Source organism: Eublepharis macularius, chromosome 18 (assembly GCF_028583425.1).
Source record: "Eublepharis macularius isolate TG4126 chromosome 18, MPM_Emac_v1.0, whole genome shotgun sequence".
Taxonomy (NCBI): domain Eukaryota; kingdom Metazoa; phylum Chordata; class Lepidosauria; order Squamata; family Eublepharidae; genus Eublepharis; species Eublepharis macularius.
In genome coordinates this window covers 37192413-37216042 of record NC_072807.1, presented here as the reverse complement: position 1 = coordinate 37216042, position 23630 = coordinate 37192413, and the positions used below count along the sequence as shown (strand labels likewise).

Below are 23630 nucleotides of genomic sequence, written 5' to 3'. Positions count from 1 at the left end.
TAGAGAAAGGTCTTTTCTTAACACCCAAGATCCTTGAGACTGGAGATGCCAGAGCTGGAAGCTGGGGTACTCTATATGCAAAAGTATGCCCTCTACCACTGAGCTGTGGCCCTCTCCCCTACTGAATGCTGCAGAAACATTGAACATGCATGTGTGAACGTGCCTTTTAGAACTTTCCACAGTGCCTATGAAACCAAAGTCAGATTGAAAGCATTGGATGCTGGCAAGTAACCTCCTGTCTCATTATTTGTTTTCTTCCCCCAGGATTTTTCTGTAATACAGCCTGACATTTGGACACGCTGGGAGACTTCTGTTCACTGCTGACTGTGTTGCATTAAAGGTCTAGAACCATGCTGAACAATCTGAAAGGCTCTTTAAGGTAATTCCTGGCACCCACGACGTGTTCTGTTTATTGTAGAATTATCTTATTTATCCTAATTTTTGTAATCCAGTTTTTCCATTGTGTAGAGTAGGTCTTATACTGTTGATACTGCATTGTTTTCCAGCTTTTGTAATCCGCCTGGAGTCTCAAAGAGAAAGTACGGTAATAAATAAACAAACACTTTTTAATCTGCTTACATTAAGTGATTCCAGCGTTCTCCAGAATGAACTCTTCCTCTAGGAATTTGAACTGATTTTGTCCTTCCTTTTTCTATGCATCATCTTGTGTGATGAATTAAAGGCAAAGAGACCATTTAAAACAATAAATTGGAGCATCCTTGAAAGGACCAAGGAATATGTATCGTTGTGATATAACTTCGCGATCGTTCCAAACCCTAAATAGGACACAGCGGGTGACAAGAGCTAGTTTGATTGGGTGAAGACCAGCTGTCAGAAATCTGCAGTGACTTCTAGCATGCTGGAGGTGGTGAGATTTGGTCTTCCATCTGAGGAGACTTCTGGATCCTAGTAAAATCGAGGAGTCAAATAGCGACTCCGATAGGAAGATGGTCAATTTTGGTATTGTCCAAAATTGTCTAGGACTTGCCAGGTACAGAAGAGGGTTAAAATACATTATACAGCTTGCACTGATTTTCAACATGTTCTGAAGTATTTTTGGACATAGCAGGCAATTTTAATCCTTGGAGGGACAGAGCAGCAAGAAGAAGGAGCCCGTGGTTGAGTAACTGGTACATCTTTTTTTTGCATGCCGAAGGTCGCAGGTTTAATTGGCATCTCAAGCTCTGACTCGTGAAAGCTCAAACACTAGAAATCTAGTTGGTCTTTATGGTGCTACTGGAATTTAATCTTGCTCTTCTATTTCAACTGTCTCAGATGATGGGAAGGCCCTTTCTTTGACTGGAACCATAGAGTAGACTGATCAGAATAGACAAAACTAGAGATGGGCACAAACTGGAAAAAAAATGAACCATGAGGTTAATGGTTCGTCGTGTTTCATGAACCATGAACCATGAACTTTCACGAACCTGCCCCAGTTTGTGAACTGGTTTGTTTGGTTCGTGAAAACATCACTTCCAGGTCAGCAAATCGTCACTTCCGGATCAGCAGAAGGTAACTTCAGGGTCAGCAGAAGGTCTGCAGAAAGCCCAACCCCTATTGCCTAGGAAACTGATTGATTGGTGCCAAGCTGTCTGCAGTGACGAACCAAAAAACACAGCAAACGAACCGGCCTAAAGTTTGTGGTGGTTTGTCAGAAATCGGCTCTGACGAATTGCCGGTTTGCGAACAACGAACTGGCCCTGTTTGTGCTGAACTTTGGTTCGTGTTTCGGTTTGTGCCCATCTCTAGACTAAACTGATTCTAGCTGAACCAAAGAGAAACCTACAACAAGAATCAAGTCTTTTCTGAGGGGGCAGATCCAGCTTTTAATGTTAAAACACTACTTGGGATAGTGAAACCACCTCATGCTGTGGAATGATTTCCGAAAGTGAAATTGGAAATGTCTGCCAGACGCTCGGCAATATACAAGATGAATGATTGTGGCTCTTTTGACACAGCTGGCTTTGGCAACTTTGGAAATGCTGATGTGTTTTTGAATTGGATGGGTCACATGCTCTGCTTTCTGGTTCTGACAGTTTTGCCCTTTAATAAATTATTTTTCATAGATCCGGAGGAGTTAGCCGTGTTAGTCTGTAGTTGCAAAACAGTAAAGAAGAGAGCTGTGCTTCTCGAAAGCTTATGCTACAATAACGTTGGTTAGTCTTTTTTTTTTTTTAAATAGCTTTTTATTAGTTTTCTCATATAGGAATAGGGGGGGATAAGGGAAAAGGTAGGGAGGGAATATCAAATATATACCATAGAGTCTGCTCAAATTATAGTTCTATTTATCTGTGTCCTTTCCACATAACATTTTATCAAACATTTAACTGTGATTATTAATAATACGTTACAGTAGTGTCCTCATATAGTTACTACATTCAAGTCAGTATACTTATTTTTTATCCATTCATAGAATGGTGTCCATGGGGCTGCAAAATCTTCTTCTATTTGTCCTTTCATTAATGAAGTTAGTTTGTCCATTTCTGCATTTTCCATTATCTTCGTTATCAATTCTTCTTCTTGAGGTATTATTACTCTTTTCCAGAAGGAAGCCAATAGAGTTCTTGCTGCTGTTACTCCATGAATTATAAAATATTTCTGATCTCTTCCAATTTCTTCTGGTACACAATTTAACGTTGGTTAGTCTTAAAGGTGCTACTGGACTCTTTGCTATTTTGCAACTGATCTTCAGACTCCATTGATCAGTTCTCCTGGAGAAAATGGCTGCTTTGGAGGCTGGACTCAAGGTTCCTCCCCTCCCCAAACTCCACCCTCCCAGGCTCCACCTCCAAATCCCTAGGAACTTCCCAACCCATAATTGGCAACCCTCGGTGATAATGTGTAGCCAGTGTTGCGGACAATTGCAAAGAGCCGTTGTTGAGCCAGATGTGAAGTTTTCAGTTATGAAATGGTTACATCGGTAGGCCTGTTCACGTGAAGATTCTTTTTTTAAAAAAAAATTACTTCTCAGCCCAGTAAACATTATGAAAATGTATTATTTGCCAGAATTGAACATGTGTTCTATTTAAAGGCCGTGTTTTATTTTGCTTTCTCTCTTGCAGTTAATACCATTCACAAGTGACACATTCCAACTTAAAAGGAATCCTCGGTGCCACTTGTGAAAGGAAACACCCTTGGTTTTTGGCAAAGAGACGTGTCCGTGTTCCGTTAAAAAAACTGCGCTGATTTTATTTTTTCCAGCTCCACTTGGCTTCACTTCATGGCTCTCCTCCGCACTGTGATTGCCAACCTGTAGCAAAGCCCTGTGGAATCGGAAGAATCTATTTTTGTAAGGTTGGGAAGAAAACCCAGTTTTTATTCAGGCATGGCAAATAAAGCTTTGCAAGATGCAGAGAATCCAGCCAAGACAAACTATTGCCTGAAATAATGTAAAACAAATTTTAATTTTTTTTTCTAAAACTCACCACCACTGAATCAAAATGGGAGGTTTACTTCTGGAAGGGCTTAGAGTTCCCTGCCAATTTTCCTCTGTGCTTAAAAACAGAAGTCTGATAACAACAAACTTGCAATCGAGGAGGCCCGTACCCGCAACAAGATAGAAACTAGCTTCGTTGTCCCGGTTGGGTTTCCATGCACACGCTCTCAGACGAGCCCTGATTATAATGTTCTCTTTGGAAAATGGGATACGCTTGGCGTGGAATAATCATCCAAATCCGAAGGAGTTTTAGCGCCAGAGTGAGAACTTTTAATCAGTTAAGTCATTTGCTTTGAAGATTAAGGGGTCTGTTCCTTTCAGAAAGGCTGCTCTCGCATGGGATTTTTTAAGAGACGGTATTCATGGCAGGCACCATGATGCCCGCAGATTAGGAAGGGCTGTTCCTTCTGCTGTTTGCTGTTTGAAGAAAAGTGCTTTTTCCTCCTGTGAATGTTGGACTTTCTACTGAATGAATAGGAGGGGAGGTGTGTGCTTATGTGAGGAAAAGCATACAGAAGTTAAACTGAACCTCTTGCTTGTTCAGAAAGGGGGGGCTGCTTGGTTTCCTGATGGCATATGTTGTAGACCGGAACAATTGGACTCCTAAATTCAAAGCAGAGCAGAGTGTGGGCCAGTCATTCTATTCTGAAGATCTGAAAGTGGGACCCCTTTCTGGTTGGTTTCTGGGCTAAAGTTGTAAGTTGTGGCCTTCAGACCCCTAAATTGTCTGGAACACACTTACCACAAGGATTGTCTCTTTTCTTATCAACTTTCTGATTGCTTAGGAGCCTCCCTACTGGTCTCCCGTCAGGGGGGCGACAAAGTCATCTGTCCCCCATAAGTGCTGTCACCAGAATATTATCAAACTGTGGCCCCCACCCCTCCCCTTGTTTTGTTTATGTTCTGATTGGGGAAACTGAAGGGGGCCGCCATCTGATATTCTGTTTTAGGTATTTATGTATTTATGTTTTCTGCATTTTAAAATCTATTTATATATGTATGTATATTTAAAATGCTCATTGAGTATTTTATTGTACCCCGCCCTGAGCCCATTTGTGGGGACGGCGGGCTAAAAATTGAACGAACGAACGAACGGACGAACGAACAAACGAACGAACGAACGAATGAATGAATGAAGTCGTATTCTGAGAATGCCTGTGGATGCCTGGTAATATCCCTCCGTTGTCAGTGGTGACTGTACGGGACAGAGTGTTTCCTGTGATGGCTCCTGGCCTTTGGAACTCCCTGCCGTTTTGGTTTTTAAATGTATGGTTAAATGGAATATAGTGAGAATGTTTATTAGTCCCTTCCCCCAGTTGTCTGGATTTCTATCCCCTCTCAACAATTTCTCTTGATTTTTATTGGTTTTGATTTTGAAATTGATGCTGATTTATTTGTTTGACAGCTTTGGAAGCTGCTTGGCCATTAAATAGGGTGCAAAAACAAAACAAAAAAGCCCAAGAGAAAACTGGTGTAGTGGAAGAATTAGTTTTAATTCTGCTCTGAGATCCCTCCTTGTTATGCAGACTGTTCCTCGGGGTGGGGTGGGGGATCTGAAATAAATGCAAGAATAAATTAAAAACCTTAAAAGCTTTAAGTGAAAGGCACACTTTTGAAAGAGAGCATATGAAGAAAACAGTCAGCACAAGAGCACCTAGGGTAATATTAGGCTCAAGGAATTCTTTTACTGATTCAATACAGAGACAGTTGACATGTTTAGACTTAGTTAGGTGGGGTAGAAATGTTTTAAATACATTTAATGCATGCCCCTGGATGAGTCTGTCTGTCTCTGTCCTGCCTCAGTCTTGGGATAGAAGAGGAGCCATATAGCGAAACAAATTTGTTTCATATCGAGGCAGGGAGACACAACTTCCATCACTATTTTTTCACTCTGGACGTTCACAGACCCACCGAGTTTATCCTAGCAGGATAAACGCATGTGCCTGATGTTGCAATTCAGCTTGGAAGAGGTGTTGACATCTGGAAGTTAGCTTCTAAACTAAGAACCGCTGAGGCTTGAGTGTCCCTAGCAGTTTCCTCTGGAGACCCAGGAGCCCAGATTTGTGGTCTGTGGTTGCTTGGTGGCGAGAGAAACTTAAGAACTCTGCTCATGTCATATGCAGTGAGAAGTGTTGCTTGTGGTTTTGCAGGGAGCAGGCAACTTAGCAGAAGCTTTTTTTTTTCTTTTGCAGGCTCCTGAGTTCCATTGTGGTGCTTGGATTTCAGCTTGTCGTACCGCAGTCCACCATTGAGCACAGAAAGGTAAGTGACTCAAGGAACCTCCACTGATAAATGCTGGCATTGGCGGCACTAGAGACTCCGAAGAACTGTAGAGCAATGTTTCCTGGCAGCGATTGTGTGTGTGTGTTTGTTGGTGTGTTTGTGTGCACTGCTACTTTAAATGGTGGCCCAATATCGAGTTGTAATGTGTAGTGAAACTTAGCTTGTGACCTGATGTGCTCAGGCTGAGTCTTTCCCTCCAGCTCTCTTCCAAATCATGGGTTGCTGGTGTCACAAGTGGGATAGAATTCAGTTTGAAGATAGTGGAATGAACTAGTGTGGTGCAACAGTTGTGTCAAACTTTAATCTGGAGGCCTGGGTTCAAATCCCTTCAGTGCCATAAAATGTTTGGGATGAATGTGTGCCAACCATACTTGCTTAGCTGAACCTGCATCACAGAGCTATTGTGAAGATAATATGATAAAGGGAGGAGGCCATGTATGGTGTTCCTGTGAGAAATGGCAGGATAAAAAGGTGGAAAACATGTGATTTGACGTGTTCTCATTTTTAAGAACTCCCTGCATGTAGAAAATTGGATATCAGGGAGAAGAGTTTTTTCCCCTGGCCCTCCCCCTGACATGCTAGTTCTTAAGGTGTGGGATTTTCTGCCTTCTTTCTTTCCATCATTCCATCTTTCTTCCTGCTGTTTGAAGTGGTAAAGATTCTAGTGGTGAGCCTGGCTTGTGGAGGATGCTAGAGTGCATTACTGCTGTTGTTGAGTCTGTGAAGTTGTGTTCCTGGGTTTTTACTGTTGTCATCTGCAGCTTTTTATCCTGGTGACATAAACTACATTGTGGCACCCTGAATGGTGAGAGATAAGTAGCAAAAACAATTAAATCAGTGCATATAAATAAATAAGGCAGACCAAAAAACAAAACAAAAACAGACCACCCTGTTAGGTAGATCACTGTGATTCGCAACATGGTATTGTGGAATTGAAACCTAGAGGAAATGACACGCTAGCAGTCACTGCAGCAGAGGTGGGACTTCCTTCCAACTCTATTGGAACCAAATCTCTCTCCCTGCAACTGACTTAGCAGCTCATGAAACCTTATATTATTATTATACCATGGAAAATTCTTTAGCCTTTAAAGTGCCCACAAGTCACCTTCTTGTTGAATCAACACCGACACCTTACCTGAACCAGAGGTCACCTTTCAAAAACATACTTGGCTGAAATTCCATTTCGGTTTGATCCCTCTGGGATCAACCTCACAATAATGCCCTGATCTCATCGTTAATCCCCGCAAACTGCACGTACTTTTCATCCTCAAGAATTCTCCCATGCCACAGGCATTTTTGTCTTGAAGGCACGGCAAGATCCATGATGACTTTAATCTCTTTTGGGAGAAGGGGGGAAAAAAAGAACAGAAAAAGAAAAGCCAGAACTGTGTGCTGAGAAATGTAGCACACAGGCCTCTGTGCTTTCGATTGATGGGTCCATTGTTCTTGAAGAATTCAGCTGTTGCACTAAGGTGCCCAAGTTTTCACCCAGGTTAAACAAGGTCAGTAGCAATGTATCAACTCATATTTTCCAAGCATGTACAGTCCTGCCGTGCTTCCTTTTGGCACAGGCTGGTGGGCTGGATGCCGCAAGCCCGGACCCAGGGCCCCTTGGAACAACTTTCTCCCCCCCTCCATAATTGGCATTGTTAGACCTAGGCGTGTATGCTTCCTTTTCAGCTCAGGGGCCTGCTGTTCCTCCTGGCCTTCCACAATGGCCGTGGTGACAGCCGCACAACTAAGAACCTAAATAAGACATTAAAAAACAACACTCCCCCCCCCCGACAACAGGCTGTCAAAGGGAAGAGAGTCACAAAGAAGGAACAATTGCTCCTTTTGAAACTGCAGTGTGAAGTTAACAAAACCAAGCGCTTCCTTTGCGTATGTCAAAATCTTAAAAAAAAAATTAGCACGCCGGAGATTCCTCTTGCATGTGCTTAAAACGTTTGGCGCAAGGAAGCATTTTTTCCAGCCCCTCGGAAGCGCCGTTGGCGACCATCTTGAAACAGCCCATTTTGATGGAAACGAGAAGGGGCCCCGAATGCCCCCCAAGGCAGTTCCGCTCCGGCTAGCAAGTTTGCAGGGTCAGCTCTGGGAATTTGCAGTCTAAGACAGGGTTCTATTCATGGCGAGCTGAGCTATCAAATAGAGGTGCGTGCTCATTAAACTCTGCGAGACCCCCATCAGCCATCGGACAAAAAAGCTCTTTCTAATGAAGTGTGTGTGCCAGAAAAGGGAGAGTTTTGCGATGTTTGGTTCTGCAATCTCGCTGGGGTGTGAAGAGCAGTTTGGTTTTGTGTCAGTGAGGATAAGTGAGTGTAGATCACTTTCGGTGGCTTTTGAAATCTTGGAGGGATGTGGGGAAAAAGTGAAAGTGAAAAAGTGACTTCTTTAAACCTGGGATTTGGCTCAGAGATGATGGCTAAAATCAGGTTTGCTTTGGCAGGTACTGGTTTCATTGCATTTTCTCTGTAGTGTTTTGATGGGGAACAAGCTGGGATTAAGCCTGAAGGTATATCAAGCGAAATCGTAACTCTGGTTAATAAAAAACCAGCTACAAACCATGGTTTCAGGTCCTTGATTGACAAGATCCTGAGTCTCTCAACACAAGACGTCTTACACAAGGATTCTCAAGTATAGGGAAATACAATGTTAGCCGGGAAGTTCAGTTTAAAAAGACAGAGCTGAAGGCTCTGTCAATTTCACCTCTCTACACAAGGGAAGTTTAAAAAGACAGAGCTGGCGGAGATCACTTCTCAGAGGGTTTGTTAGTTTCCCCTTCGCCTCCCTGAAAGCTCTGTCAATTTCACCTCCCCTTTAGGGAAGCAAAGATGAAATTAACAAGTGATCCCCACAGGCTCTGTCTCTTTAAATTATGCTTCCAGGCCAATATTTCATCTCCCTACACTTGAGCATCTTCGTGTAAGATGTCACAGACAGACTCTAAATAACTGTATTAAATCTTGATGGTCTCAAAGACGCTACTGGACTCGGAACTTGTGCTTCTACTGCAGACCAACACTGCTTCCCATCTGAATTTAAATCACCTTAGTTAGGGGAGTGATGTGCATTCGGACAAATGTGTTAACCGTAGTTTAATTAAATGCTAGTTTTTTGCTATGGAGCAGCCTGTCTTGGCCTAAGCTCATCGGAGCTTGGAAGCGAAGTGGGAGTTGGCCATGAATGGGAGACCAATGAGGAAGACTAGGGTACCTATACAGAGGAAGGCAACAGCAGACCACCTCTGTTTGTCTCTTGCCTGGAATGCCTGATGGATGGGGTTGCTGTGAGTCGATTATGACTGGATGGCATGTTCTTCTTTTTGGTGCCATGTATGAACAGAGGCTTATGTTGTGAGCAAGTTGGGCTAAAAGTTATAGCGGAGGAGCAGAATAAGGCACAGGTATGTGGCTTGTTATTTTCAGGTACTATATAGTTCCCGTCAGGGGCCATTTCATAGAAAAAGAGCGGCAGGAACTCTCATTAGCAGAACTGATTAGCATATGCCACGCCCCTTGACATCACTGGAAGTATGTCATTAGCATAACTGGTTTGCATATGCCACACCCCCTGACATCACCTATCCTGGCTGTTTCGGCCCCAGTTCAGGCCACAACGGGCCTCAAATGGCTGAAAATCAGGTGGGCGGGTCCACCTGACATGTGACCTCTTTGGAGAACTACCGGAACTGCGTTCCTGTGCGTTCCCCCTCAAAATGAGCCCTGGTTCCCGTCCTGTTCTTTTAGAGACTCAATCCAGAGTCGGTTTAGTTTGCTTAACGTTGGCGTTCTTCACCAGTAATTTTATCCGCATGGCCACAGGGAGAACAGTTGTACATGAAACAATTGGCAAGATGAACCTCTTCTGCCTTTAGATGAGGTTCCTTACAATCCTGGTGCTGAAACAATATGCAATTGACAAAGAAGGATGTTTCGTCTTGCGTGTGCTTGCGTTTTAAGTGTAGAAAGTCTCGTGGTTAACTTGATCCAAGATCAGCAGAAATGCATGCAGTCTTCAGCCCAGGTTTCACAAAACAGGTTTGAGTGAAACCAGCCTCCCTGGGTTTTTTTCAGAGACTCCCCTGCCTACATATGCTTTCCCTTAAGCTGAAAGAGAGGCACGTACATAAGTTCTTATGGATCAGAGAGTTCAGATTTTGGTGAAGGAAATTCTAGGATTCCTCTGTGTGCACCTTGCACATCTGTTTTTGCTTTGAAAGGTAAGCAGAGGAAATATAATCAGACTGTGAGGCTTGGATAGATGAATGAATGTTCCATTAAGATATTTGTAAATAGTTCGGTATTTCCTTACAACAGAGCTTACTGGAAAATGAAGCAAAGATGAGAGAATCTGCCACATAATGGATGGGAATCCAATTTGATCTGGAGCTCTGCATCCCAGGGTGCCTGTAATGTGCAGAGAGCAAGAGTGAGAGAGAGCATGCACATGGCAGAGATTTTCGCACTCCACATGCTTTTGGTTGGTTATAATGTTTGATACCAGCAATCTTCAAAGTGGTGCCTGCCAATACATTTCCTGGCGCCTGCTTGCTCCTTGAGTCCTGGCGACAAACTCCAAAGGATTTTGAATGGAAGAAGGGACAACTCCCCCAGGGAGCTTTCGGTCACATCCTACCAGTCGACCGACTATTGCGTGTACCTTCTGCGTGGCCAGAAAAGCTTCCTTAATGTCTTGGGGCTTGGAAATCTCTCTCTGTGGACATGCAGGGAGAAACCCTGCCTTTTCTTGGAAGCATGTGAATTGAAGATCGTCTCTTTCCTGAAGCAGAAAGCTGATCCTGCCCTGTCCATACTAGCCATTTTGTGATGAGCGTCACTCCCAATTTTTTGGGTAGTGCACACTGCCCTTTCTTAGAATTCCACAGGTGCCCCTTTCAGTTGAGAACCTCTGTACACACAGATTATGCACATCTAACATGGTGGGCCCATATTAACTTCATGGAGGAAAAAAGGGTGGGTGGTATGGGGAGACATGCAAAGAACAGTCAGAAAGGGAGGAGGAAATTGACTTTTTCACTGCTAGCAACCTCTGCCCCGAAAAGGTGATTCATATGTAGGTTTGGCAACAAAACATTTGTTGGTGCCACTCTATATCTTCATCCCTTTTCTTTTGTTTAACATACCTGACATTCATTGCATTTTTCAGGTTCTTATACCTTTTTTTAATGTGCTGAAACTTTAGAATCCATGAAATATAGTCTGTATTCCATATGTACTCGTTCACGGCTTGGCTTTCTAAACAATGTCCTGTCAGATTTTAGGAGGAGTTAATTTTGCCCTCTGGAGCAGAAGAGAACCAGTCGCTGCCCCCTTCCTTGTGGGAGCTCTTTTGATATTTGAAGACCAGAATCACATCTCCTCTGACTTTTCTCTCCTCTAGGATAAACATACCCAGCTCCTTCAACCTTTTCTCGAAGGACTCGTTTTTCCAGACCATGTCCCATCTCAGTTCTGAGCCTCTTCCAAGTAGCCTACATCTGCCAATATTGTCCTATCATAAAAAAAACTTGTTTAGTCTCTAGGATGCTAGAGGACTCCCGTTTATTTTTGCTTCAGCCCGCTCACCCAGCTAATTCTCCAGATAGGAGAGACTGCACTGTTAACTGCTAACCCACAATGGCTATATTGTTTGGTATGAAAGATTAGGTAGAAAGGGCTTTGGAAGAAATCCTTCACGCTAGATAGATGACAACTGGGTAACGTTTGTTCAGAGCAGTTTGTCCACTTGAGGGTTTAGATAACTTTAAAGTCCCTTCAGTCGTGGGTGGAGTTACATTTTCCAGGCCGTGATGAACTCTGCAGCAGTTTTTGGACACAAAGATCTTCTATTTCCAGGACTTTAGGGGTCTCCTGATCTTTCCTGAACATCTGTGCAAATTGAAATTTTGTTTTATTTTTTCAAATTTGCCAACTTGTGCCTTTTATAGTAAAACTTATCCATGTTCTTCGCAGTTATGACTACTCAAATTGTCCACCATTTGGATGGTATTTGCTTAGACTTTTAAAAACTGTTTCAGTTCTCCAGCTTTTGATGTTTTGCACTCAATATCCCTTTACTTTGCTCCATCTGTACTGGCCCTGGCTGACTCTCTGAACTTTGTGGCCAAGTGAGGATTTGCACCTGGGCCTCTCCAGTCTAACTGCCACTTGCTGGGAGATGGGCCAGAGGTTTACCTTCTCAGGCCTTCGGGTACCCAGCCCTCCTGTCCTAGAACATTGATGAAGTCTCCTTTTGCCTTTTGTAATCGGTAGCCCCAGGGCTTTTTTTCAGGGGGAACGCGGGGGAACGGAGTTCTGGAACCTCTTGAAAATGGTCACATGGCTGGTGGCCCCGCCCCCTGATCTCCAGCCAGAGGGGAGTTTAGATTGCCCTCCGTGCCGCTCAGCGGCGCGGAGGGCAATCCAAACTCTCCTCTGGCTGGAGATCAGGGGGCGGGGCCACCAGCCATGTGACCATTTTCTCCGAGGGCAACCCACTGAGTTCCACCACCTCTTTCCCCAGAAAAAAAAGCCCTGGGTAGCCCCTTCAGAAGAGATTCACTAGCTTTTGTAGGATCTGTTACAATGGGATGTGTTCACGAGGGGCTTGCATAGTCTGAACCAATTATCTGCCATTATTGGTTTTTTCCAGGTGGGGTGTCACTGGCTCGGATCTAATCCGTTTGTTTCCTTTTTGTTATCGCCGATGATTGTGCAAATGGTATGTCATGTAAGATGCTATAAGAGCAATAAAATAACTGTGAAGGAAATAAATAAAAATATGAAACTGCCAAAGAAAACTGCCGGGTTGCAATTGGTCAATCATGCACAAAAATGAAAGACATGGGGAAAAAAATCTTTGTACGTCTCTAATCCTTAGTTAGTTCCTTTCCCTCCAGGGAGGGAAGTTTTAATTACTCCTTTCCCCTCCTTTTACAGCAAAAGAGGATGTTTTTTTTTTAAAAAAGAATCACAATTACAAATTCACAGCAATGAAAATTAAAACAAAAACCTCATGAGGTCGGTTTGCAACCAAAGAGAAATCAAAAACTTCCTCCCTACTCATTAAGAATCCATTTGTGTATTCTGGGGCAGGGATACCATCAATAAACAGGAAGTAATTAATAAAGCACAAAGAATGAGAAGCTGATTTAAAACAGCAACAGCAGGAAAGATTTAAAGGCACTGGGCAGCTTTAATGATCACTTACTATTTCTTCGGCTGCACAGTGTGCTCTTCCTCTTTGTAGTCTTTAAGTTTCCTTGATTATAAGTTTGGAATCATTCAATTATGATTATTATATTTAACAGCTACTTTTGTTGTAGAAGAAAAAGGAATAATTATCCTCCCATCCCAAAATGGGAATGATAAAACACCAAGTGGTGAAGTAGTTAAGACTCAGAAACTTTAAAATAACAGAGGCATGAAAGATTTAAGTAGATTATAGTTCTGGGAGCCTTTGTAATGCTTTGTCAGACCACATGTGGACAGCTGATATTGCGATTGTGGTTTTAAAGTGGGGGAAAAACTGCCACAAATCGTATCTGAAACCCCATGCAGAAAGCTTGCAACGGGTAGGCCGTGACGTCGTCTGGATTCTCCATAAAAACTGCATAAATGAATCTTAACTTTTCTACACTAAACAGGCCTACGAATCCAACTTCTCTTCCTCCCGATTCTCTGTATTGCTAATCAACGGAGGACTCCGTCCATCAGGTTGGGTAGTGAAATGCTAAAATGCAAGAAGCCAAAACCGTCAAAGTGCTTAAGTAAATCTATCTCCCTCCTGATCTTTGTGCCTTGATCAATTATGACTCCACACTGGGAAAATTAGCATTGCTAAACTCTGATTACATATTCAGTTTCTTGTACAACCAGTTAGTTTTGAAGAATTCATGGCTTCCAGTTCCAGCAATATTTCCTCCTCAGGGGTGTTCTTGCTTAGTGAAGTTTTCAACAACTGTAGATGAAATCCCAAGCCATAGATCTTGTTTCTTCCTTGTCTAATGGAAGCGGTGTTAGAATTTTTTTTTTCTTACAGCAGTTTATTTACAGTCGATATGTTGAAACGAACTGCTGTTTGGGGGCTAGCATTTGACTGAGGGCCAGAGGTAACATGCATGTTTTGTGTGTGTGTGTGTGTGTGTGTTTGTGTGTGTGGGGGGGCATATATGACTGTCCTGAGAAATTATTCATTCCTATTTGAAATGTACGTGAAGTCTGCCCATAAAGGGTGTATTTGGGAAATTGTATAATGGAAGGTTAAACATGACGGACTTGTATTCATTAAGATAGCTTCTTTTGGCCCCCAAAGAGATGAATCCATGTAGCCAGTAGATCGTCAAATAAATAGGTGCCGTTGGATGAATGCAGAGGAATGCAAAATACACGTTCAAATGTCATGGGATGCTTAGCATTTCTCCTCCACCGCCTGCCCCAGCAAACCCAGTCCCTCAGTGCCTAAGAAAATACTGGAATAGTTAAGGGAAGCAGCTGTAGAAAGATGGTTAGTTATGTTACAGGTTATGGATCCAAACTTGTGTGCATGTTGCAGCTGGGGGCTGGATAGCCACTGCATCTCCTTAATCCAGCTGCTTGCCAGAGAGGGTTGTGTGACCTCATGCATCCTGTGCCCTTGGTACACATGCCATTGTTATACGCAGAAGGGGAAATGTGTGGACAGCAGCTCTTTGGGAGCACAGTTGGGGACGTTGGCTTGCATATGGATCGGGGGAGGCCTGGGTTCAAATCCTGACTCAGCCCTGAGAATCTTGGGCCAGGTCGCGTTCTTTCAGCCTGTGTTCAAAGGATAAAATGGTGGAGGGGAGAACTGTGTGTGCCACTTTGAAGGAAGGGTGGGGCAAAATTGTGGCCCCCAGATGAATAGCGTCTTATCAGTCCGGTTCTAACTTGTACTTGCTTATCTGTAGGTACGAATAACGTGCTTCTTGCTTTGAGAAATTTTAAACCATCGAGAGGCTGTTTGGTTTATGATTGTTATAGGATGGGGAACTTCTTTTTCCAAAATTCACTCTTTAAGATATAGTCATTGATTCCTCATATTCTCTGTCACTCTTTTTTTGTCTTTTAAGAGCAGGAGTTCTCTTTCGCTTCTCTTCAAAGAGAAATCAAGGTGCCCTTGTGTCACTTTCAGCCCTTGCAATTTTTTAATGCTATACATTGCAAAATAGTGCTCTAGCAGGAAGACAGGAAAGCTTGCAAAGACACTGCCTGCCTCTGAGCATCTACAGAGTGAAATTCTGCAGAACCTCCCATCTTGCCCCTCCTCTCTCCAATTCCTCTTCGATCAAAAAGGAATTGATTAGAAACTGACTCCAAATTCCTAAAAAAAGGGAAAGATTTGGCTTTCAGGGAGAAACTTGGTAAAGAGGAATTAAGAGAATTTCTCTTAAGGACCCTGGATTGGTTCCGCTGCTTGTTGCTGTCAGGCAGCACGTAAAAGCTGTTTTGCTTTCCCGAGCTGTTTCTGGCCGGTTGTATTTAATTTTTTAGGTATTGCCCATACGGCTGTGATTCTGGTCAGTTTCGTAAAGCTTGTTGGTTTACTGCGTAAGGCAGGCCGGATAGAAATTCCTTTAGGTAAATGAAATATTCATTGCATTCCTAGAAAGGATTGGCTTGTGCCGCTTGCCCAGCACCCCCTCCCAGCCCTCTATGGCTAGCCCCAGGCTGCATAGGAAACGAGAGAAGTGGCCGTTGAACTGGAGTTGGAGGTGATGCTGGAGGAGGTGCCAGTCAGCCGAGGCAGGAGAAACTGTCTCTGGCATCAATGTATGGAAACTGGCATTGCTCAGAGGAGAACTATGTATCCACCCCAAACTCCTGCTGATAAGATTCCGCAGCATTCCACCCCAACTGCGCTATCCCAGGCTGAACTTCACATTTTTCTTTGCATTATTTGCCTAGCCACACCTTTAACACTCTGAGTGAGGCTCCCAAAACTTCTCCAAACTAACAGCAAGCTTGCTTCAGCCTCTTGGGCGGATTTTCATACTTACCCAAAGTCAGTCTGAGGGAGATAAGAATCGTTATTTGCCCTCCGGCTTGCAAACATAAACAAAACTCCAAAGTTGCTACTTGGCTGTCTCCGGGATGCTCAGATTGTATCGCAAACATGCGTAAACCAAGATCCTCTGCATACATTTTTACATTCCTGCAGATAACCAGATAAGCTCCATCACTCACTTTTTTTCAAGTGGTGCCCCAAGAGCAAAAGAGGTGGCTCAAGGAAGTGAGCCATGTGCTAACCGCACAGTTATCTTTAGATTTTCTATCTCTTAAGTGAAACTGATTTGGGGCATACAATCCACGTGTAAAAGTCACAGGTGAACAAGATTCACATGATAAGTAACAGAGGAGAGTTGGGCAAATGCAGACCACATCCAGCCCATGGAATTTTTTCATCCAGTTCTCAGTGATTTGTCAGGGACATACGACTGCCTCCAGAGTCAACTAGCAGGTCAATGTGCTAAAAGACAGAGGGCCGTGAATGAACGGTGCTGCCTTCTAACTGAGCCGGGCCCTTGGTCTATCAAGGTCAATTCTCAACCGCTGTCTCGCAGGGCAGTTCACAAATGACAGCGGCCTCTTGAGCGAAGCTCTCCAGAGATGCATTTTGTGTAAATCCGTGGTGGTGGAGCACAGCTCCAAGTCCTTCCCCAAAAGATGCCTCCTGCTTTCCAGCTTTCCACATTTTGGCATCTTCGACTGCAGGCTTCTTAATCCTCTTGACGCTGCAATCCCTTCCAGTTTTAGCAGTGGAGCTTGCAAATTCCTTTCACCTGCACAGTCGTCTAGCTGCCTGTGTCCTAAATAAGTCATTGCACGCTGGGCTAAGAGGAGATTAAATAACCAGCAGTTTTAAAACTGGCCCACCGAATGCTCGTATATACAGTGTTGGGCTAAAAAGTTGCATGTATGTGACACTTCCCCGTAAAGAGTGATTATTATTATTATTATGTTATAGAATCTTCTCAGTTTAAAACAGTATTTGCCATCTTCCTCTGGTGGAATGGTTATACTTTGAAGACATCTGCCCCTTTTTAGGGTAATGCCCTCATCCCAGCAATGTGTGAACACCGCAATTAGTTTTGTAACCGTCTTTGGCATTAACAGTGTATTGGTGGTGGAGAGTGCCCTCAAGTCATAGCTGACTTATGGCGACCCCTTGAGGGGTTTTCATGGCAAGTGACTATCAGAGGTGGTTTGCCGTTGCCTGCCTCTGCAACCCTGGTCTTCCTTGGAGATCTCCCATCCAATTACTAACCAAGGCCGGCCCTGCTTAACTTCTGAGATCTGATGAGTATTATGTCAAGGGTTTTGCTTTCGGGTCATTAGTTACTGAATATCTGCTGCATCTGCTTTGCTTGCCCAAGGGCTCTATTCAGAGTCTCTGCTTAAAGGATTGCCAGAAGCAGGAACCAGAGGCCTTCTTCCGATCAGAGTAGATAATGCAGAATTAGATGGGTGAAATGCCTGACTCAGTAGGCAGCTTTTTCTAGATACTCTGCCCTTTTTTCTTTGTTTCTCCTCTGAACAGTCGGAGCTTCTCATGAAGATCTTAGAGGAATGCACACACACATATGCTTTGATCAGGGCTGTCTGACTTCTCCTTGAAATTCTTTTGATTACGGCAAGAACCGAAATTGAGGACTTCTGTGTGCTGGTCAGTTCCTCCACGTCTGAGCCCAGTCCCCTCTTTCACAAAGCAGCAGATATCTCCGGCACTGACTACAGGAATGTTTTGCCCTTGTACGCTGTCCCTGGGACCTAGTGAAGCCCATTAGGCTGTCTTGATGCGACATAAGATCAGGCCATGAGGCTGCAGAGGGAGAACAGAGTATCATGTCTAACCACGGACAGCAGTTTCCCCCATCCTTTCTCCACGGAGGTTTCCTGGGAACTCAGAAAATATGAACTCGGTTTTAAATTGCTTGGCGGTGTAGTCGTCACTTGCTTCTCACCAATGTTGGGTGTCCTGGTGGGAGCCTGGGATCTGGGGCAGAAAGACTCCATGCAGTGGCCATAATTGGTACGCTCCGGAACTCGCTTTGGCACCCGATTTTGTCTAATGTGGAACTTCCAGGGCAAATTTCAAGTTTCCTGCTCAAGAATGGAACAAAAATATCTTCACGTGAAATGATTTATTTCTGAACACATGTATGTGTGTGCAAAGTGTCGTCAAGTCACAACTGACTTATGGCGACCCCTGCTGGGGCTTTCAAAGCAAATGAGAAGCAGAAGTGGTTTACCATTGATTTCCTCTCCAGAGTTTTCCTTGGTGGTCTCCCATGCAAGTACTGACCTTGCTTAGCTTCTGAGATCTGACGAGATCCGGCAATACCATGCCACCTTCCCTCCCTTATGAACACATTCCCTCCCCAAAATAAGTGTTCCTTCCTCTTTTTCCTGTAGGCAAATATTTTTGATCATTCTTCATATATTGCCCCTAGTTGGCATTCTTTAAAATAATCAGTCTCAAAGATAATCCTCAACTTCTCCCACTTAAGAGAGTGCTTATCCGTAAATTCCTTAAATAAGATTTATACACGTTCACTATTTTAAAAGGTTACTTTTTAATGGACTGTTTAAAGGCTTTAATTGGTATCCTTTTCGCCTTCCTCCTTCAAAATCTGAAAATCTCCTTTGCCTGCCATGTTTGAGAAAGTCACTCATGCGTAGCTCGTAGTGTGGTTTCATTTACATGCAGCGGTACCAGGTTTTGGCTGGATGGGATATTGGAAAAAAAAAAACTTTAAACATTTTTTAACAGTTTTCTAGTGTTCTTGTTGAAAAGTTCTAGTAGAGACCCTTCAGAAATGTGGCTTCATAACCATATATCATAATACAAAAAATAGCAATCTTTTGGTCTGTTTACTTATTAGGGTTCTTTCAAACAGCCGTTTTATTCTCTGTATCAGTAGTTGATTTCCCAGTAGATTTGGGGGCATTGAATTGACTTTGTGAACACGCTAGTCCTTAAGATCATAGCCTCACACATAAACACATGAAGCTGCCTTATATTGAATCAAACCTTGGTCTAATTGATTAATGATCTATAGCCCCTTCCATCCAGAAACAGTAGGAGGAATGGGAATTGTAGCCCCCACTTATTGTCCCATCCACAGACACACCTCACTTTGGTTTTATCTAATCCACTTAAGTCCTTGACTCTCACAAACAAGGAGACGCCAATGGCGCTGCTCCAACGTTTGTGTGCATGCTGGATTTCACATGTGTAGACCCCATTCCACCAATAGTGACAACGTGTTTCATGTTTGGAGGGCCTGGGCAGCCATCCATGTTTGCATTATGTACACGAATAAGGCTACATTGTGGAAATGTTGTTGAGGGAATGTGAAGAGTTTCGATCAGCTCTTTCTCCCATGCAAGAATCTCTAATCACCAGAAAGATCCATCTTGCAGATTATCTATATTGACCCTGAGCTGGAGATCCAGGGGGTTTTGCTGGATCTAATCTTGACATACCCTGACCGAGACAGCCCAGGCAAGCCTGATCTTGTGAGATCTCGAAAGCTAAGCAGGGTCAGCCTTGGTTAGTAATTTGATGGGAGATCTACAGTGAAGACCAGGGTTGCAGAGGCAGGCAATGGCAAACCACCTCTGTGAGTCTCTTGCCTTGAAACCCCCATAAGTCAGCTGCGACTTGACAGCACTCTCCACCATCAATCTTCACCCAGCCATGAATTCAGAAAGCAGCATTAGCCAAGCTCCGCACCTAAAGCATTGACTTGCCACAATATCGTAATTGACCCCCAGGACATTGAAGGCTGACGCTGGCACTTGGAGCAGAAGTGGGAAGCAAATAGGCAGCGGGTATAACTGGCAAAGAATTGGCTGAATATGTTCAACTTGAAGCAGTCCATTGCCAAATGCCCAGCAATATTTTGCATCAAGCAAGCTGCCACATGTCATTAGAATCTGAATCAATTTATTATGTTTGGCCATAGGCCATCACAAATAACAGAAATCCCACTAAGCAAAATACAATTATATATACAATACAGATTTACCAATGTGCAAAAAGAGATAAACGAAAACAAAAATTAATTAGAACCAGAATTCAATATGCTGACTACAGGTTCAGGTAACATGCTCTTTCTTTGCGGCGTTAGACCTTATCTTCATAGCAGCAAGGGCGAAAAGAGAAACTCTGTATGTAGCATGCACATCAATATCAAAAAGCAAAATATAATTTTCTCGGCATCTGTATATGAGGTTAGACTAGATAAAATTCCCGTCTAGGATCATCTATCTGAATGAAACCTCTGAGAGCCTGCAGTGGAACTTAATGGCAGCCCATTTGCCAAGCTTGACTCTCATTAAATTTCCTATTTTGCTGTGTCTGCCCTGGCTTTTGGGTTTAAACGGCTCAGAATTATGTATAGGAGGATGGTTACCGCCTGAGAAACTGTACCATTCTTAAGTGCCTTGAGCCATTCTAAAGTATCCGTTTCATCTTTCTTGAACCCTTCAGGCCTTAATAGTGGGGAGAAATTTTCTTTGCTGGAGGTCAATACTTGTCAGCTATCGGCTTCTCCCGTCTCCAGTGCCACGTAACAGAATAATTTTAAGTGGTGCTTGGAGCTCTTTGCAGACTGATGGCTGCATTTGATGGCTATAAAATTAAGGCTAAATAGGCCCAACAGCTGAAACTTGATCTGCTCCGATAAGAATGGATTGTAATCGACAACGAAAAGGAAAGCACATGCCCTGGGAGGGCTGCTTGCAGTGCTTGCCTCATCGCAAGTGTGCCGTGGAGTCGACCACTTACAGTTGGGACGAAGCTGTTTGGACAAGGACAGCCCCTTTTGTGAAGCTCGCAGAAATGCACAAAACTGCTTTTGGGAGGCACACTGCAGCACCGGAAATATGAAAATTTTGTTGTACGGGGAGCAAGGGAAGGAATTATTTTGAGATGGGCCATGAAGTCTGGATGGGTCTTAAGTAGACATGGGCACGAACCAAAAAAAATTATCGAACCAGCGGATCGTGGTTTGGTGCGGACCACGATCCCGAATTCCCGAACAGCAACGACCATCTCCCGTCACTGAACCGAACCTGGATCATGGATCGTGGATAACGCAGCGGGGCCCGCCACTGTTCCCAGCGATACAGGAACGGTGGTTTATGCCGGCGGCCGCCAGGCCTGGCAGGCACGGGGAGGAGGCAGGGGGTTTGCCTGCTCGCTGGTGGCACCCCCCATGTGGTTTATAACGCTATAGAGTCCTCCCTCCAAAGTAGCCATTTTGTCTCCAGGGGAACTGATCAATGCAGTTTGGAGATCAGTCGTACTTCCAGGCTATTGCAGGCTCCACATGGAGGTTGGCAATTCTTGGGCTTGGTCTGTCTACTTAGACCAGTTTCCCTGGACTGGAATGACTAGGGACGGCAAGTCCAAGGGCAGGCAGCGGGGATCACGGGCAAGCATGTATAATAAAACATCAGCAAGGCCAGAGCGGGAAGATAACTTCCAAGAAGCAGGTGGGGCCAGCGTTAGGTCCTTGCACACTGAACAAGTTGTTTGGGCTGAGGAACAAAGGCGAGAGCTTATATTTCTCCTTATTATGTATTAAAATATTTATACATCCTCTTGACTCAAAGGGTCCTCCCTCCACTGGGCTAACTTAGGTTGCGGTTCCCAGGGTGACCTTTTGTGGAATGGGACTGTGGCTCACTCCCTTTTTTATCTGTCACCAGGGCTTTTTTTCAGCTGGAACGTGGTGGAACGGAGTTCCGGAACCTCTTGAAAACATGGCTGGTGGCCCCGCCCCCTGATCTCCAGACAGAGGGGAGTTTAGATTGCCCTCTGCGCCGCAACTTCTCTCTGTCTGGAGATCAGGGGGCGGGGCCACCAGCCATGTGACCATTTTCTCCGAGGGCAACCCGCTGAGTTCCACCACCTCTTTTCCCAGAAAAAAAGCCCTGTTTGTCACCTTTATACCAGTGGCTGAAAATGTGCATTTAAATGGATCACTTTGTTTCTCTGTTCAAACCTCTAACCTTTCTCATTGCCTACTCTTTGTAACTGCTAATTCTGTTTCAGACACTCAAGAGAGCTCACACTTTGAAGTTTTATGACTGGGTTCACACCCAACCTTTCTACCTACTCCCCTTTATGCTTGCAAGATTCATGGCGGAGTTCACTCTCTGCCTTAGCTTTCCCCCCTTAAGTAGGATTTCCATTTTGATTCTGCATATCTTATTATTGTTGTTGTTTGTTTATAGTCCGCCTTTCTCACTGAGATCCAAGGCGGGTTACATACTGCACATGAATACAATATAATCAATAGCAAGGATATTCACATAGCAAAAATACAATATGATCTAGAGTTAGGACATTCAGTGAAAACAGATACAATAGGATATGGTAGCTACAAATGTGAAAACTAGCATAAGGCCGAACATACAGATGAAACCTTTCTGAATTAAAGCGTAAGTAATTAAATCGACGTCTTTAGCAATGTCAAACTATTCAGTAGGAGTGTATCTCCATCAGCAGACGGTGAGAAGTGAACTGTGCCACATGAAAACACATATTGAAATAAATGTCAAGCCGTTAAGCTATTATACCACCTTTCTTCTTGCTCCCTCTCTGGCTTTAACCCTCCATTGGGGTTGTGCTGTGGAATTACCAAGCCCCAGGGTTGACAACCCATGTCACTTCCAGCAATGCCTTTCTAAAAAATTCTAGGCATGGCGTTTTAAATTTCAGCAATGCTAATTCTGAGCAGTGCAGCACCTTGAGGGGCCGTCCTGGTCTGTGTGACCCCCACACACTGCAGGGGGGGGTGGAGTGCAGCCTGCTCCTATTTTTGAACAACGGGACTGAAATGGGAGCCATACCACATCCCTGCAGATACTCCATATCCATTGTAGGTGATTGTTGAATGGAGTTTTTGATGCAGCTGGTAAGAAAAGGGTGCAGCCACGTTCTTGGAGGTGCAGCATTTTTGGATAACTGCAGTGGACTGTTGCATAGTTGGGTGCAAAATCCAGCCAGACTGAACTCTGCGTCTTGTCATCATGTCTTGGAAGCGGCCTTTGCAAATCTGCTCGTTGCAGATCCTCTGGTTTTCTTTTCCTTAGCGGTGCAGCGATGTGTCCTCCTCACCCGTCTGAGTGGGTTAGTAGTTCGGTCTTGGGCTGCAGGCAATGTGTTCATATCTTAATCTCAGCAGTGTGGGAATGCTTAGATGCCTCTAAAGATGGCAGTGCATTGAGGTCAGCCTCCCTTTGGGGTACAGAAATAATATAGTAATTGTGTATGGAAGAAGTTAATGTGTGTGTGTTTTGTGTCTTGAAACCCAAAATAAGCTCCATATTTGTACATGGAAAAAGTAGAATGGGTGCAAATATCGTACAAGCATCCTGATGGATAGTCAATGCTCTTCTGTCCCGCCAGATCTGAGCACCATTGGCTTTGAAGTCAGGCTCGCTGAGTTCAGTAAGATTTATTCTTGTGTAAGAGTTCACAGGATTAATAATGATGCTTCATATAGCGTTAATTCCGACAGAAGGCCCTCCAGAACAAAAAACAGGTTTTAACCTAGCCCAGAAGGCGTTGATGGACAGCACCAGCTTCTCTGGGCTAAAGAGAAAACATTCCATGGTTTGGGGGCGGTGGCAGAAAACGCCGCCGCTAATCTAATCTTGGCAAAGGCTGGTTACCATGAGAGGACTCTGCATGGATTTCGGCACCTGGATAGGTTGGAATGGTGGAGGTGGTCCTTCTGCATTTTAAAATTTTTAAAAAAATAAATTTATCAACAGATTGTAAGCGTATACAAAAAAGAAGCATACACGCACACAAAAATACAGGATACAAATAAAAACACTGGTATCTACCGGCTGTGTCACCATTCCAACAC

At 43.9% G+C, this 23630-nt stretch overlaps 1 protein-coding gene across 1 annotated transcript in view; it reads left to right on the top strand.

Moving 5' to 3' along the window:
• The first annotated feature begins 313 nt into the window (after nucleotides 1-313).
• Nucleotides 314-23630, top strand: part of THSD4 (thrombospondin type 1 domain containing 4) — a 330707-nt gene continuing 307390 nt past the window's right edge. The window contains exons 1-2 of the mRNA XM_055002122.1: nucleotides 314-379; nucleotides 5629-5698. Coding sequence (XP_054858097.1) covers nucleotides 351-379; nucleotides 5629-5698 — 99 coding nt within the window. The 5' untranslated portion in view covers nucleotides 314-350. The remainder of the gene's footprint in view (nucleotides 380-5628; nucleotides 5699-23630) is intronic.